The sequence below is a fragment of the Ananas comosus genome, linkage group 23 (assembly GCF_001540865.1).
Source record: "Ananas comosus cultivar F153 linkage group 23, ASM154086v1, whole genome shotgun sequence".
NCBI classification, from domain to species: Eukaryota; Viridiplantae; Streptophyta; class Magnoliopsida; order Poales; family Bromeliaceae; genus Ananas; species Ananas comosus.
The window spans coordinates 2,818,248-2,835,206 of record NC_033643.1 but is presented as its reverse complement, the minus strand read 5'-3'; the positions used below and the strand labels follow the sequence as shown (position 1 = coordinate 2,835,206).

Sequence of the window (16,959 nt, the reverse complement as noted above, 5' to 3'; positions counted from 1 at the left end):
TCCTATTTATAATATAGCATATGTTGAGTCTCTTATGAAACCTATTTTCTTGACAAAATACAATGTGTTAATCTTTTCTACAAGTTTGAAAATTAATTACTTACATAGCAGGACTCTTCAAAGTTCTCAGGTTGGTTTCTGAAAGCAGGTTTTCATAACAGGACTGCAAATTGGGTGTGAGAGTGGCAATCTTGAGAACATATTACATGGTACTATGCAGTAATATGGAAAGGGCTAAATTGCACTGTTGGTCCTTGATTTATAAGGTGTGTGGTACTTTAGCCTTCGAATTTTGATTTATTGCAATATTTAGCTTAAAATGTTTTAGATTGTTGCAATTAAATCCTACGGTGCAATTTAGTTGATTAGAGGATGTGTTGTTGATGTGATAGTGATATAGCAGTATTGTGATTGATTGATAACAGGAGAATAATTATAATATCACATTACTGCTATATCAACAATGTATCGTCATTTAGCCAACAAAATTGCGCTATAGGACTTCATTGTAATAATATAGAAAGTTGAAGTCAGAAATTACAGAAATTAAAGTTTGTGTCACAACCCTCATAGTTTGAGGACCAAAAGTGCAAGTTAGCCTATGGAAAACTATTCTCATATAGGTGTCAAATTATGGTCTTGTTTCATGACACAACTATTTCATGCTTGTTTTGCATATTTGATGTACCTAACAGAGGAAACATTGTTACCTGCATCCTATATGCATTTGAATTTCCATGAACAACAAATTTATCAGCCTCCTATCCATACCATGTTTCTCCCAATACAACTAAATTGAAAATTTTACTCCATTAAGTCAGGCAAGTTAACCACTTTCCATGATTCAGGAATTGTGGATTACCACTCAAAAAGGGCCAAGAAACAATGACAAAAGAATTGTACATTAACTATGTCCCCATTTATAACTGGCAATTTTTTTAGAAAAGCAATCAACCTTCTAGTGGCCAGGAACCTTTTGAGAGTAAGAATTCATTCAATGTAGAACTGTGAATATCCGAGAGCCCGAGAGCAGTAGCACACTTCAGGTGCTCTACTCGCGGATCTTCTGAATCCCTATCCAGCGGGCGTAGTCGACCCACCTGATTAGACAAGATGGTTCAAGTCAGGTAAGATAGGTAAAGAAAACTTCAAGCAGTCATACAATTTAGGGTATATGTTTTTGAACAAATCGCGATAGCCCTCACATTAAGGATCCCAGAAATGTGTTTCCTGTACGAACAGCGAAGCACATTGCGCTCAGTGCGAGTTTGCGGTTGTGCAGCAGCGGCTCCAGCATTCGCTGTTCGATTATTCCTGCTAGTATTTGGTACCTGTTGCATAAAGAAACAAGATCATTACTAAGGTTAAGATGCAAATGCATAGTAGTCCTTGCGTTTTTAATATCAGTTGGAAAACAGCTGCTCAGGAGTGTCAGATATCAGAGACATGAAATGTTCTACGCTTGTAATTATAAATACATACCGAAGGTTACTCGAAACTGCCATGTAGACGCCATACGCAATGCTAGTCGAAAGAACCGGGACATCTTCTGCTTCACTAGCGAAATCCTTGTCGAATGCTTTTCGTATGTTAATTAAGACATTTGTGATCCCTGTCCCAATCTGCATAAAACATAATTGAGTTCACGACCGGAGTTTTAGCATAAAGTTGTTCACGCAGATGATCACCGATAAGCTGTTACCGATGTATCAGTGATGCATGTTATACACGGTAAATTTTCTCCACACTCGACGTGATCTCGACTGTAATCTTCTTGGCCTACCGTAACACATGCTTAAGGCAAAAGAAATGAAGCAGTTAGGTTGCAAATTTTTATCTGATTTTGAAGTATTTTGGACTATTTCGTTGCACTCCGGCCTTTATCTGACATTATGTGTTCCATAATGTTCTACAATTTGCGGAACTTTCTAAGGGATTTTCGCCGATATTAATAGCATCACAATAATTAGTTCAAAGTTTACTCAATTGTGGTACAAGAAAGTTTTAGACGGATAAATCGATTTGCTACTGTCAAGTTCAGGAGTAAAATTTTGTCCCAAACAGATCAACTGTTGAAGCAAGCAATATCAGATAACAACATCAATTAAAATTGGTCAAAACATTAGTTATGTGATTCAATTATTAACCAAGTGAAATATGGAATTTTACCAGGGAAGCGCCGGTTCCGACAACGAAAAGCTTTGACCCATTTCTCTGAATGCAGAAAAATAATCAAGAGAAAATAAAGATTGAGCTAGCTTTCATACAAACGAAAGATTTTGAGAAAAGATACCAAAAAAAAAGGACAAGTAATGTTGGTTTTTTTAACTCTACCACAATTGCGCCAACTCTCTGCAAAACTGAGTACGAAGTTCCGGCTAAAGCAACCTGGAAGATTCATAAACTCAAAGTTTAATCAGAAGATACAGTAAAAGAGTTTGCGACATTTTGGCAATTTGATTCGAAATTTACCGACGAATATTACCTGAAAAGCGTTATCGGGGCAGCTGTAGAAGAACTTGGCGATCGGTCCGGCGCTTAACGCGAGAGGCGGTTTAAGCGATACAGTAGGAGCAGGAAGCCAGACTAGCATAAAATCAGCAATTATTGCCATCACCTGAACAAAGATTAGGAGAACATAAACAGATGCTGAACTGAATAACTAGTTCAGATCAAAAGCCTGCAAAAATTTCCCAAAATTGTACTTCCTGGAATCAGGTCCAACAGAATCATACCACATCTGCGAAAACAAAGTCCAGTTCTTTCGGAAACTTGTCCCTGCGCCGCTCCCATTCTGCGGCGGTCTGAAAAATGCAATCAAATAGACAAATAAACTAACTTTCTAGCTATGTTAAAGAATATGAAATAATCGTTAGTCTCTCGAACTGTTACAGTGAACCGTATTTTTAATATTTATATTAGACGCACGAACAAGTAGTAGAGTACAGAGAAATGAATCACCTTCGTGAAGATCCCCACTCCGCACTCGATGGCGACCTTGGTCAAGAAGAGATCGTCGGCGAGGAGCCGCTCCTTGAACCCGCCGAACCGGAGCAGCCACCGGAGCACCGGCGACTTCTCCAGCTCCGCAAACCGTCTCACGATCTCCCCCGGGATCCTCCCGGCCTCGACCGCCGCCGCGAGGTCCTGCGGCAAGCTCTCCAGCCCCCGCCCCATCTCCGCCAACACTAGCATCGCCTCCGCCCGATTCTTCCCGCCAAAATCCTCCTCACCGCCACCTCCGCCGCCGTCTCCGCCGCCGTGCCCGCCGCCATTGCCGCCACCGGAGGATCGGGCGAGGGGGAGGGGGAGGCCGCGGTGGGTGATGCGGAGGCGGCGGAGAGAGGGGGCGGGGGCGGGGAATCGGACGGCGGAGGAGGGGGTGGGGAGTGGAGATGGACGGTGGAGGATGGGGGGAATGAGGGAGGAATAGGAAGGAGAGGAAGTGGCCATGATACTGTAGGCAGGGTGGGAGGGAATGGGTGGTTGGTTTGGAGGTTATGGTTGTTAACGTCTGTCTGCCTAGAGAAAAGTGAGGTCTGAGAGTGTCCAGTCAGTCAGTCCGATGTGGGGTGAAGTCAGCCGGGTGCGGTCTGATGGAGGAGCAGCCAGCACTAGTGGTATTTGCACCACAGATTCTGTTGATTGGTGCAAGGTTTGGATGACATAAAACTTCACTGGGAGTTCTTCAACTAACTTTTAGAAAAAAAACTTCAAATACCACCTCCGTGGTTTCATATTTTTTTTTACTTTACTATTTTATGATTTAAAGTGTATTAATTTAGTGCACTGTAGTTTTATTTTTACTCTTTTATTATCGATTTTACTAATTTTTTTCGTTAAATCAATGATAAATTTAGTGCAGTGTAGTTTTATTTTTATTCTTTTATTATCGATTTTACCGAAATATTAACGAAAAAGTTGACGAAAAGATAAAACTGAAACCACATAACACTAACTTGATACACTTTAAATTACATGGTATTAAAGTGAGAAAATGCGAAACCACAGGGGTGGTATTTGAAGTTTATCCTAAATTTTATTACGAAGGTAGTGATCCTCTGTCGCTTATTAATCTTATCTCTATCTAAAAATTTATTATTATTATTTTTAATACAATTTTATTAAAAAAATTTAAATTCTTAAATAAAATATTATAATGTTTAAATAAAGATAAAATTAATACATGACAACGATGTAAGACTCATCAACAAGATGTCGTTTGGGAGCTCTACACTGAAGCTTTTTTTTTTATTTGTATACAAGTTTCTCCTAATAGCAAATAAGAATGAGGATTAAACTAAAACAATTATAAGAGTATAGAATATCAAACAGCGAATCTTTTTAATACTATTCAGCAGGATAGAAATGTAAAGAGACCCCCCAACTATATAGAATTATGAAATTACCCTTTCCAACTTAATGATTAATAATAAATAATAAATAAACTCTTTCTAGTGTTTTATGTCAGTGGGCCGGCCCGTACACTAGCCTTCTTTTTATTTGTTAGATCCGGCCCGGCTAATTTGGACAGGACTTGGACCGTAGTTTTCACCGGCCTAATTCCGAGTCGACCAGGCCCAAACTCGAACCCCTCGGTCCGGTAAATTGGGCCTGTCCGGCCCGGTCCATTGGGCCGACAAGTGGCCCGGTTAATTGGACCTGGATCTTTATACGATTGACCCGGACCGGAAATTTGGACCGGCCTAAAAGCCCTGACCGGACCGGGTCCGGGTTTTCCCCGGCCTAACCTCCGAGTCGACGATTCCCAAAGTCGAACCCACGATTCAGTTCATCACCTCCTCGCTCGCTCGCTCGCTCTCTCTCGTCTCTTCGCATCTCCTTCGCGCCTCTTTTTCTCTCTCTACGAACTCCCCCCTTCCCCAATTTTTACTTCTCCCGAAACCCTAAACCATTCCAAGCTCCGATCTCTCGCATCGCCATTAGAGCAAAGCCGAAGCTCTTTGAGCTCCCCGAAGAGGGGACGAGGGCGATCAATGGCGCATCGCGCCGCAAAGCGCCCCAAGCTCACCCAAAGGTACTGTTCCGCCCCCATCTCTCTCTCTCTCGCTCTCGTTCTGTCAAATTTTGACAAGATTTTACATGGATTTAGAGGGGAGGACGATTACGTGCCGGGGAACATAGTAGAGATCGAGATCCACAACTTCATGACCTATGATCACCTCAAGTGCAAGCCCGGTTCGCGCCTCAACCTCGTCATCGGCCCCAATGGTTCCGGGAAGAGCTCTCTCGTGTGCGCCATCGCTCTAGGGCTTACCGGAGAGCCGCAGGTTCGACCTTTTCGGTGAAATCAATTTTGGGTTCATCTTGGTTTTAACTGCATTACTTTGTTTCAGTGTTAATTTGAAGTTATGAAACAGCTTCTTGGAAGGGCATCGAGTATTGGGGCGTTTGTGAAGAGAGGGGAAGAATCTGGCTACATAAAGATATCATTGAGAGGTGACACCGCGGAGGAGAAGATAACTATTACGAGGAAGATTGATACCCGCAACAAGTCTGAATGGGTGCTCAATGGTATGATTTGTGATAGATGTTTTTTAAGGTTTGATGGTGGTGTATAATTATATGATAAAATTTGTTAGCCTTTTGTCGATTAGTTGAATTCTATTTGGATTTCATTATTGTCTTCTCTCAAATTCACTGTAATTCATAAACATTTTGCTCACTATATTCACTAGAGTGAAAGGGCTTATATCCTATGATTTAATAGCAGTACTCTAGAGTGAAAGGGCTTAAAGTATCCTATCATGGAAACTTTTTTTTCCCCCTTTACATGAACGTTATTGGTAGAATTATATATTATTTACTTGATTATTGAGACTTGATAGCTGTTTTAATTTTTATAGTCAAATTTCTGTGAAATAACATATTTTGATTCTGAGGCATCGAGAGCAAAATGCTCCTTTCAGGTACAACAGTGCCGAAACGAGATGTAATTGAGATCATCAAGAAGTTCAATATCCAAGTGAACAATCTAACTCAGGTTAGTGCATGTACATTGTCCTAATTCCTAAATACCTTTCTGTTGTGAGGAGTGAAAAATATTAAACCACAGTTATTCCTTACTGGATGCATAAAAGGCCATATATTGAGGACCTATTCAACCCTTTTTTGTTGTTTTGAAAGGTTTTAGCACTGGATTTCAGTGTTGATTTTGAATGAACCTGAAAAGGTTCAGTTTTGATCCTTGACTAAGTGGTGGTTGTGCCTGCACATACTGCTTAATGTTCATCGTGTCCTGTTATTATTATTATTTTTTACTGCTTTTTTAGTTATACCTAATAGTTTCTGAACTAACTTGGTTTCTAATTTGTTAAACTCCGTGTGACTAACATGAATCCTTCTAGAAAATATGATGCCGTAATCTTTCTTTTTCTCATTGAATCATTCTATTGCAATTTTCCTTTCAGTCTACTTGTGTTTGGATTGTTAGATTGTTATGACATCTTCAGCAATGTCCTTTTAGTTCCTGCCACAAGATCGGGTATGTGAATTTGCTAAGCTAACTCCAATTCAACTTCTGGAGGAGACTGAAAAAGCAGTTGGTAATCCTGAGTTGCCAGTTCAACATCGTGCACTTGTTGAGAAAAGTAAAGAACTAAAGAGGCTCGAGTTGGTATATTTCCATCCTTTTCCATATTCTCTGAAGTGATTGGGAGTTTTTAAAGACATCATTTTAGCTTTTGTTTCTAGCTTCTACTTATTTGCAAGATCCTGAAACTTAGTCTTCTAACACTAACCGTACATGTTCATTAGTATGCGACAATAAAAGTATTTTCTTTCACATTCTCACAAGTCATAAGCAATTCTATGTGTACTCTCTTAGGCTGTCAGCCAAAATGGAGAGACATTAAATCAGCTGAAAGCTCTTAATGCTGAGCAAGAAAGAGATGTAGAGCGTGTTCGTCAGAGAGAGAAACTTTTGGCAAAGGTATTTTTCTAATCTTGACATTTCTTTGTCGATCTTTCGACTATCCTATCCTGCAAGGTCTCTGATTCCATCGTCCAACCATAGGTTGATTTGATGAGGAAGAAATTACCATGGCTAAAGTATGACATGAAGAAAGTGGAATATAAGGAAGCCCAGAAACAGGAGACTCTTGCTAAAAATAAAATGGAAGAGGCAGCTAAAATTTTGAATGATCTCAAAAGCCCTATTGAGTAAGTTGTTCATGGCTGTCAAATATAGTAAGGTTGAGATAAAAGGTTACAGGTTCAGCTTCATAAAATTTCGGAGGAGAAATATATATATATATTTTTTAATGCTTTTTTTTATGATGCTTGACTTTATTAGATAGCAGTGGTGAAATGTGTTAATAAGTGTAGCATTTCATTATCTTTTTTTTTTTTTCGTCTGTCTCCTTCTGTAGGGAGCAGAAGAAAGTGAAAAAAATGCATGAATCGAACAGCAAGAACATAAACAACCAGATAAACCAAAATGCCAGTTCTCGCAGAGATATTATAGAGAGGGAGTGTCAATTGGTATTCTCATCGTTTATTTAAATAATCAATGCTCAGAGTTCTATATATATTTTGATGCAGTCGATTTTGACTATCAATTATTTATATTTCCTAGGGTGTGCAAGTACAAGCTAAATATGCTGAAATGGAAGACCTGAAAAGACAAGAGGAATCTCGCCAGCAAAGGATTTCGAAGGCTAAGGAAGATCTTGTTACTGCTGAAAAGGAACTAGCAGAGCTTCCAATTTTTGAACCTCCCAGAGTTGAAATGGTTCATTTCCGCACTTCTAATTTAGTCAGTTAGCTCGTTACTTCATTTGTATGTTAATTAATTACATGATGATTTTGGTGTTTATTTTAGATAGACTTCTAACATCTTATATAGTATGTAGTGGTACTGCTAGTTGTGCTTATCACACTTGCTGAATTCTTCTTGTTATTAGGAGAAACTTGGTACCCAAATTACGGAACTGAATTTTGAATTAAATCAAATGAAAGTGCGAAGGAAGGAGAAGGAATCACATTTACTCCATGAGAAAGGACTCTTGAGAAAGAGCTCAGAGAGGTAAGGCTGTTTTTAGCAATAAGTAGTTTACTCATTACTGCATGAGAAATTGATGATCAGTTGCACAAGTTCCTTCTGGCTGTTGTTTCTCTAACAGATTGAAGGACATGGAAAGCAAGAATAATAAATTGCTTCTCGCATTACAAAATTCTGGTGCTGACAAAATATTCGAAGCTTACCAATGGTTGCAGGATCATCGTGGTGATTTGAAAAAGGAAGTATATGGGCCTGTCCTTATTGAGGTAACTGCTACAATGATATTTTTCTTTTCTTTACTTTTCACACAAAAGTTCCGGAGGTATTTCATGTCTTTGGTTATATATATTCTCAGGTAAATGTTCAAGATCAGGGTCATGCTGCTTACTTGGAAAATCATGTGCCAAATTACATTTGGAAGGTATAGTATTTGTCAGTTCAGTTGTTGCATATTGTATTACTTCTAAATTGGTATCAAAGAAAACATATATGTGAGTTATTCAACTCATAATGTTAAAATTTGAACCATTGTCTTCTAGCTTTCAACACAATCCTATGCTGATATTTACTTTATATGATCTATATCATTTCTAAGTGCTTTGCTTTTGTTGCAGTCCTTTATTACTCAGGATGGTTCTGATCGAGATTTCTTGGTTAGAAATCTAAAATCCTATGACATTCCGATTCTTAATTATGTACCTGAAAGAGGCTCTAGAAGAGCGCCATTCAATATCACGCCTGAGGTAATCATTACTAACTGCCTACTTGTGTTTAAAATCTGTGAAGCTCTATATGTATTGCGCAAATTTTGCATGTAATATTGAGTTTGTTTGATAGATGCGAGAACTTGGAATATGCTCCCGGCTTGATCAAGTATTTGACGCTCCTAGTGCTGTAAAAGATGTTTTGATCAGCCAAGCTGCTTTGGATAATTCAGTATGCTTGCTTTGTAATATCTTGTAATTTAATTTGCCTATTTTGGGCAATGAAATGATGAAGCCATAACATCTGAATGATTATGATGTTATGTTATGAAAATATTCAACTCATAGCAACTTTTCCTATTATTTTAGTACATAGGTTCGGATGAGACTCATCGGCGAGCGGATGAAGTATCACGATTAAATATTTTAGATTTTTGGACTCCAGATAATCATTATCGGTGGACTAAATCAAGATATGGAGATCATATGGCAGCAAGTGTTGAACAAGTGAACCCTTCTCGCCTTTTTATGTGCAGTGTGTTCTAGAACCCTGTCCTTGATATCTACTTCCATGCATGGTTCATATATACTAATCGATGACTTAGTTGAGAAATCTCCATGATTGCAGATTTGGATGTTGGTGACATAGAAAATCTCAGGTCTAGGGTGGCTGAACTAGAAAGCAATATTACAGATATGGAGGATAGCCTGAAATCGCTTCAGAAAGAACAAAGGCAGTTGGAAGATGAAATGGCGAAGATACATAAGAGACGGGTTCGTTTTATTGTCCATTAAAGAGGGGTTCTCTTCATTTTTTAGGATTTTACCATTTATTTTCTCTTTCTGCTTTTCAGGAGGAAATTACTGAAAATGTTAAGTTTGAGAAAAAGAGGCGCCAGGAAATGCAAAGGCGTGTTGGTACATGCCAAACCTATTTCCTACACATCTTTGTGTTCTATGTTTGGTTGTATGGTATGGCTTATCTGCTTTGTTCTTTTCTCCAGATATGAGGAGAAGAAAGTTGGAAGACATAAGTAAAGAGGAAGACCTCGAGTTAAGCACAAAAAAGCTCATTGACCAAGCTGCCCGGTTGAATGAGCAGCGCTTTCAAATGGCAATTAAAATCAAGGTCAGGATGCATCAAGGGAAGCACATAAGCATCTCGTAATGCCAGTAGATGATTATCTATTTAATTGGAGTCAGCAGATTTTTTTGTATAGGTTGTGTGCCAAGTATTCATGGGGTCTTTTTTGTTCTCAGAATTTGCTCGTTGAAGCTGTCGACCTCAAATGGAATTACACCGAAGAGAACATGATGGCAATTGAGCTTGACATGAAGGTATATATTCTTCAGATTCTGCTAAAATTGCAGACTACAATTTTACAGCTATCATCATTTCTCTTATTTTTCATTAACAACCCTTCATGGGATGAGATGCCTGCAATTCATTCTCTTCAAGGGGAAGGATCTCCCCTATTTTAGAATCCTAATTTACTCATAGGTTACATACTTACACTGCATTAACCAACTTAATTTCAAAGCCAACACAAAAGGGCCGTGAGGGACTGTTTGTTGGACAAGTCTTTAAGAGACTCCGACTATGATGTGGACCACTGAGTACCAACATAGGAAGGATAAATCTAGCATAGACGCATCTCAATTAGGAAATAAGATTATAGAAATATATCCTAAATTAAGGCATCGTGTCAAATAGAAAAAATTGCCCCTAAACGTAATAGGTTACCAATCTGTGTTTCGGTGGTCAGCTATGCTAGCTTGATTTATTGATATGTCTAATGTGGCTGTGGGTCTAGATCTGATCCATGGTTTGGAATTAATGCCGTCCTCGTGACACATCTTGCCCTCTAGGTGTGAGTCAGCAGTTTGGTGCAACAATCAATGATTATTGCTTCTTCATCTTTGCCTACCTGTAAGTGTGACTTGAGAAAAACTCTATTTGCAATGCCTTGTCACCTTCGAAAGAACATAGTGTGAGGTGCCGTCAAGAGCCAAAGGAAAGACACTATTGCTTTTTGTTCACCCCTCTTCTTGAAGATGTTTGTTTGTGCTTTTTTTGGTGTTGTTTCTATTCCTCCCTTCTTTTAAGTTGGTTATATTATAGAAGTTGGCTGTTTGTGCCTTTCTTTGCTCTTTTTTAGGTTGTTGTGTGTGAGTGAATTAAATGATTTTATTGCCTCCTCCAATATTTATCTATATATTTGTGATCAACATTGATCTCTAGTACATGATGGAAGTATACTGAAAGGCTTTGTTAACTTTTTATCTATCATATGTTAGTGCTACGAAAAAGTTTTGTTGGATTGTTCTTTCAACTTGGCATCTTTTTATATACGAGAATTGGTGGATCTATATTTTGGAGTGAGCTGGTATGCTTCTGGCAGCACGGAGCCTTCCGGCCTTCCGTGCTTCTAAGTCGTTTTTGATGTTGGGACTTTCGAATCGACGATCGGCTCCGTTAAACTTGATCTAGAGTATTTGAAGTACCTAGAAAATAAATTTGTGATTTTTCGATATCATTTGCCTAGTGATTGAAGGGGCTCAAAAATAATAATTTTAATGGCCGTGGTGAGCCGTTTGCAAGTTTAACGGTGTAGAAATATCCAAATCACGTGAAATTTTGATAGAAAATTTTTTATACTATATAAAACAAGATAAATATTTTTGATCTAAAATTTTAATGTCATATCATCATATTTTGTAAGGTTTTTATTTTCAGCCGTTGATTTTGAGCCACTTCGATCACTAGGCAAATGGTATCAAAAAAATCGTAAAATTTATTTTTTAGATACTTAAAATACTATAGATCAAGTCTAACAGAGCTGATCGTCGATTCGAAAGTCCCAACATCGAAAACGACTTGGAAGCACGGAGCGCTTCGTGCTTCCAGAAGCATACCAGCCGCACTCCTATATTTTGTTCAGTTCTCAGATCATGACAACCGAAGGTGTTATTAGTACATGGTCATCTAAAAAGGTGTTTACACATTCCTTAATGTTTCAAAGGTGTTGTGTATAAGTTCGTACATACGGTATACATGATTCAATATAGTAATCTTTCCTCTCTTATGATATGCTATTTTCAATCGTGTTTATCACTACGCTGATACCTGCCATGTCTTTTCTCCATAATTTCTTGCAAAACAAATTGATTTCATTGTTTACTTACCTTCATTTGACAATATATTAGGTGAGGGAAATGGAGGCAAATGTTAAGCAACATGAAAAGTCTGCTATTCAAGCAGCAACATGCTATGAAAATTGTAAGTTTGCTTCACAATTCGCCCTGCTAATTATTTTTTGCTACTGGGCAAGTTCTAGTTAACAAAGTATTAAGATACATTTATAAATCTTTGCCGAAGAGATGGTGATATTTCCTATTACCTGCAATAGGAGGTGAGATGCAGTTCTATTTTTGTATTACTTTGCTGATTAATAATGGGAGATTAATGACCTTCAGTGATTATTATTTCTAATTACTGTCTTTGTTTATCCTATATAGAACTAAATAAATGATAAGTTGAGAAACACAGTATATTCATCATTACCTTTTTCTATGCCAGCTAGCTTCTTAAAGTAGAGATATATTGTAATGTGAAGTGGTAGGATCAAAACTTTTGAGTTCATGTACCTATTTCGAACACTGTATAAAGGTAGGTAGTAAAATGAGAACTTTTGGTGACTTATATGACCTCCCAGTTGGAACCATATTTTAGAATTTATGACCTAGTTTGATCTCTTATGTTTAGGTTATATAGATCCATTTGATAGTACTTCCTTGCTTAGTGATTGTTTGGGTTGTAAAGCTTTGCTTTTGAAACATGATAAAGACTGGACAAGTAATAGAAATATAGTGAGAAGAAAATTCGGTTGACACTTGTCAAAATAGAGCCACTTGTACTCTCCTTAGTGAATTGGATAGGTAGATACGATAATACATATTGAAAACATAATAATTTTCTCTAGGTTATCCTCAATATAATGTAATTGACAGGTAAAAAAGAAACAGAACAGTGCAAGCGGCAACTCAATGATGCAAAGCGTCATGCAGAATCAATAGCTGTTATTACTGATGATCTTGCAGAAGAATTTCGGCAGGTACGGACTTCTTAAGTATTGTTAATGATATCTAGTTTTGGCTATCTTATTTTGTTTTTTGCTATAGAAAATTCTCACAATTGCTCTTGCATGAGAAACTTTATTTTGTTATTATGCTTGCGCATGTTTGAGCACTAGTCACAATTTTCAAAGTAGATTCTGTTTATTATAAACTTTGCATCTGTCACTATTTTCATACTAGATTCTGTTTATTTCATTCAAGAATACTTTCTGATATTAAGAAACCGCCAATTGTTTTGAATTTTCTTGTAAGCAACTCTTGTATCTAGGAAAATCTACCATTTTTATTAAGGATGAATAACTCCCGGTAACAGAAGTTGTAATTCTGACATGAGAATTTTCCCTTGCTGACTTAGTAGGCTTATTCAGTCACTAAAACATATTATGCAACTGAAAATGTAATTATAAACATATTGAATCACGCGCATAGTCAAATACAAAACAAGGAAATGCGACATATTATATGTTTAGAACAAACTTAGGTACTTTATATGCTCTATATGTAAGGATTCCCGGCCACGTGTGTAGTTATGGTTGTGTCATTTAAGTCCTTTCTTTGGTTCTTAGTACAGAAAAAGCATTAAATGTAACTAAAAAATTGTGTTATCCTACTTGTAGTTAAATTATAAATAGTCAAACGTGTAATAATTGGGTATTCAGATCAGACGTGTAATAATTGGATATTCAGATGACACATTGCTTCCATAGTTCCATGGCATTAAATATTGAATTTCCGTTCTCTTTGATTGACAAAGCAGGATGAGAGGAGTTTCTTGTATATTCTGGGATGAGCCTTCTCTTTCCTTTGTTTAGGTTTTTTTGTGTGACAATGTGAAATATTGAACTGATTGCGGTAAACAGAAATAATTCTTATCTGACATACATAAGACTAATCTTTTTTGTAAATCATTTACAATCGAAGTTGCCATATAATTTTAGGGCATTCTGATTGGATGTAAAATCTTCGATAATCGTCTTGTTGTATCTGTCTGCAGATGCCTGAAACCATAGAGGAGCTGGAAGCTGCCATTCAAGATACTTTTTCTGAAGCGAACTCAATTTTATGCCTTAATCAGAACATTCTTCAAGAATACGAAAATAGGCAGCGTAAGGTACAGAAATTTGAGCGTCTGCTTACAATTTACTCATGATATCTTAAACACTGCATCCATACTGTACACAGATAGCTAGCATAGGAGCTAAACTACAAGATGATGAGAAAGAACTGAAGAGATGCTTGTCCGAGATAAACACCTTAAAGGTTCGAATAGATCTTTCCTCCTTGTTTTATCTACCATCTTTCTTTGCCTCATTGAAGGGTATTTCTCGGTTCACTTAGCATATAAACTCGCTCTAACAGAAAGTTATTACAGGAAAACTGGCTTCCGACGTTGCGTGACCTTGTTGCAAAAATAAATGAGACTTTCAGTCGTAACTTTCAAGAGATGGCTGTTGCCGGAGAAGTTTCATTGGGTATAAGCATTTGATATCTTTTTATGTTATTTCTCGGCTTAATGAAAATTTGACTAGTGTGTTTTCTCAACTTTTTTTTTTTTTTTTTCCCTAGATGAGCATGAGGTTGATTTTGATCAATTTGGTATTCTTATAAAGGTGAAGTTCAGGTAAAGCTTTTTGCCTATAAACTCTACCCTGCATACTCATCTATTTTGATAAGGTGGCTTTTTGGTAATATATTATTTACTGGTCAAGAAAGAATGTCAAGAAAGAAGGTTTAATGACTCAAGTTATCGAAATTTTTTGTATGTGACCAAAATATTAACGTCTTCCTCCATTTAATAGCTGACTTGTACTATGTATGAATTTTTACCACTATGATGCTTTGAAGTTCTTTGTTTTTAGTATGACCAGAGTCTCCTTCTGTGAAATGAATCCGTGGAAGTAATTGAAATGCCTAAATCTCCTTTCAGAATGCAGATTGACTTATATATTCTGCATTAACGGCTAATGAACATGTTTGTTGCACTTGCTTCTTTGTTATGCATTAGCAAAGGATTAGTGTTGGAGACCCATGTGAACTTATTACTTCAATGCTGTTTTCAATAGGCAAACAGGACAGCTTCAGGTGCTAAGTGCTCATCATCAATCTGGAGGGGTATTATCGAAAAGCTCCAGTTTTGTTATTATTACATGTGAAATTTGCAGATAAAAGCTTATCAACCTTGACTTCCAATCTTAATAGGAACGTTCAGTTTCGACGATTCTTTATCTCGTCTCCCTTCAAGATCTCACAAATTGCCCATTCCGTGTGGTTGATGAGATAAATCAAGGTAGGCTAAACCAGTATCGTGCATTTTATGACTGTTTAAATGCCGTTCCGTTATATAATGTTTAAACATTTAATACTTAGGGATGGATCCTATAAATGAACGGAAAATGTTTCAGCAACTTGTGAGAGCTGCCAGTCAACCAAATACACCTCAGTGAGTAAACAAATGTCTGCTATAAGTCTAACAAGAAACACTTAGTGTCATCTTTGATCAAAACTTCCCATGCTTTTTGCTGCAGGTGTTTCTTGCTTACTCCAAAATTGCTCCCGGATTTGGAGTACAGTGAGGCGTGTAGCATTTTGAATATCATGAATGGTCCATGGATTGATAAACCAGCCAAAGGTATTATAAGGGATAAAAAGAATTTGGGAGACACCCTTAATTATAAGCCATTTTAAATAAGGCCCCCACCACTCTTTTAATTGACATTGTATTGTCCGTTTAGTTTCATGACCGTTTTGTTAAATTTGAATGCTCTGCCGGTTTTTTAGCCAACAAACTGTGGACACCACTAACCAAGGATTTAAGTGCCGTGGCATGAGGTCGTGCCGGAAACTTGCCGGCACGGTATGGCGCGTGCGTGCTGAGCTGTGCCGATGTGTGCCGGTTAAAAAAATTCTTGTGTGCCGACATATAATAGCATGAAATATTTATTTTCTTTAGCAACAAAATATTCTAACTATTTATTATATTTTTTTATCACATCTTTTGAACTTTATTGAGGAAATTACTTACTAATTTAAAGAATAGGGGGTTTTGAGCTATGCCATCGGTACGGAGTTTGTATCGTGCCGGTATTTTGTTGGTACGGTACGGCATGATGGATACGCCCCGTGTCGACGGGCACTTAAAACCTTGCCGCTAACGGTTAACAGAGCCCTTCATTTTAAGGGAATCCTAAATTCAACTGATGGAAACAAATAATAATTGGAAGTGGGTGTCAATGAGAGAAATAAAAAAAAGTCTGAGGACCTATTTCAAAATCGGCAATAGTTTAGGGGATCTACAATTTAATTTTACCAAAGAGAACTTTCGCTATAGTTTACTCTTCAGGTTGATGTGTGAATTTCTTGATTCTTTATTTACCAAGTGCAAATGTACAATGACTCTTGCAGTATGGTGCAACGGTGAATGTTGGGGAGCAGTGATGGGCTGGGAAGGAGAGAGAGTGTAAGTTGATTTGATTTTGGCCGAGTGATTGATGGATCAGTGGATAGAGCGCAGTAGCTTTGGTCGAGCTTTTGCCTTCGCTTTCGCCTCCTTTCTGTATTATATTTGTATGCATTGCATGCAGCTGGCGTTTATTTATCCTTTTTAAGTGATGTAATCTCATTTTAGCGCATAAGATAATGAATGCAGGGCATGATGGTGCTAACTTTTGAGAGAAGACAGAAGGGTACTAACCCATTTGTTGTATTCTATCGCTAATTAAAAGTGGCAGATTGAATGCCAGCTTTTGTGTTACTGAGCCATCTATGCTTCTGCTCGTGTATTGTTCACTTTGAAGATAGTATTTGCGGCACATAAATATAGTCTAGCCTTTCTGTTTGATGACCCTCTCGGATCATTCATCTACTCGTCAATGTCAACTTTCACCCAACAGGACTGATTTATTTATTTATTTTTTTTTTTGTCAAATAATTCGCCTTGACAGTAAAATGGAGCGGAGTAGGACGCAAGTTTTACCAGATTGGTCTTTTCAGATACACCCTTCGTCAGTAGGGATGCAAATGGATTGAGGTTGATGGAGTTCTTGTCTTGATCCATCTTGAATCGGGTAGAAAGTTAGGGCCGACAAAAAAAATGTC

At 37.6% G+C, this 16,959-nt stretch overlaps 2 protein-coding genes across 3 annotated transcripts; one reads left to right on the top strand and one right to left on the bottom strand.

The window, feature by feature from the left end:
- Positions 750-3,539, bottom strand: LOC109728366 (protein RETICULATA-RELATED 4, chloroplastic-like). The gene is made up of 8 exons (XM_020258758.1): positions 2,962-3,539; positions 2,736-2,804; positions 2,486-2,617; positions 2,335-2,388; positions 2,170-2,214; positions 1,483-1,622; positions 1,206-1,331; positions 750-1,100 (listed from the first exon to the last, which is right to left on the bottom strand). Exons 1-8 carry the CDS (start codon positions 3,451-3,453, stop codon positions 1,052-1,054), a joined length of 1,107 nt encoding a protein of 368 aa, XP_020114347.1. The 5' UTR covers positions 3,454-3,539; the 3' UTR covers positions 750-1,051.
- On the top strand, positions 4,806-16,707 carry LOC109728237 (structural maintenance of chromosomes protein 5). 2 transcript variants are annotated; one of them, XM_020258601.1, is made up of 30 exons: positions 4,807-5,038; positions 5,114-5,291; positions 5,382-5,535; positions 5,931-6,004; positions 6,488-6,637; positions 6,848-6,952; positions 7,037-7,182; positions 7,392-7,503; positions 7,598-7,753; positions 7,926-8,047; positions 8,145-8,289; positions 8,379-8,444; positions 8,638-8,766; positions 8,861-8,959; positions 9,097-9,262; positions 9,356-9,501; positions 9,582-9,645; positions 9,732-9,856; positions 9,988-10,065; positions 11,935-12,007; positions 12,739-12,842; positions 13,859-13,975; positions 14,047-14,124; positions 14,237-14,336; positions 14,431-14,485; positions 14,928-14,976; positions 15,064-15,151; positions 15,232-15,304; positions 15,390-15,493; positions 16,267-16,707. In XM_020258601.1, exons 1-30 carry the CDS (start codon positions 4,998-5,000, stop codon positions 16,323-16,325), a joined length of 3,156 nt encoding a protein of 1,051 aa, XP_020114190.1. In that variant the 5' UTR covers positions 4,807-4,997; the 3' UTR covers positions 16,326-16,707. The 2 variants fall into 2 exon arrangements, 1 of the variants encoding a protein (XP_020114190.1); XR_002220940.1 differs by lacking the exons at positions 14,431-14,485; positions 14,928-14,976; positions 15,064-15,151; ... (1 more) ...; positions 15,390-15,493; positions 16,267-16,707 and having other exon boundaries at positions 4,806-5,038; positions 13,859-13,970; positions 14,237-14,306.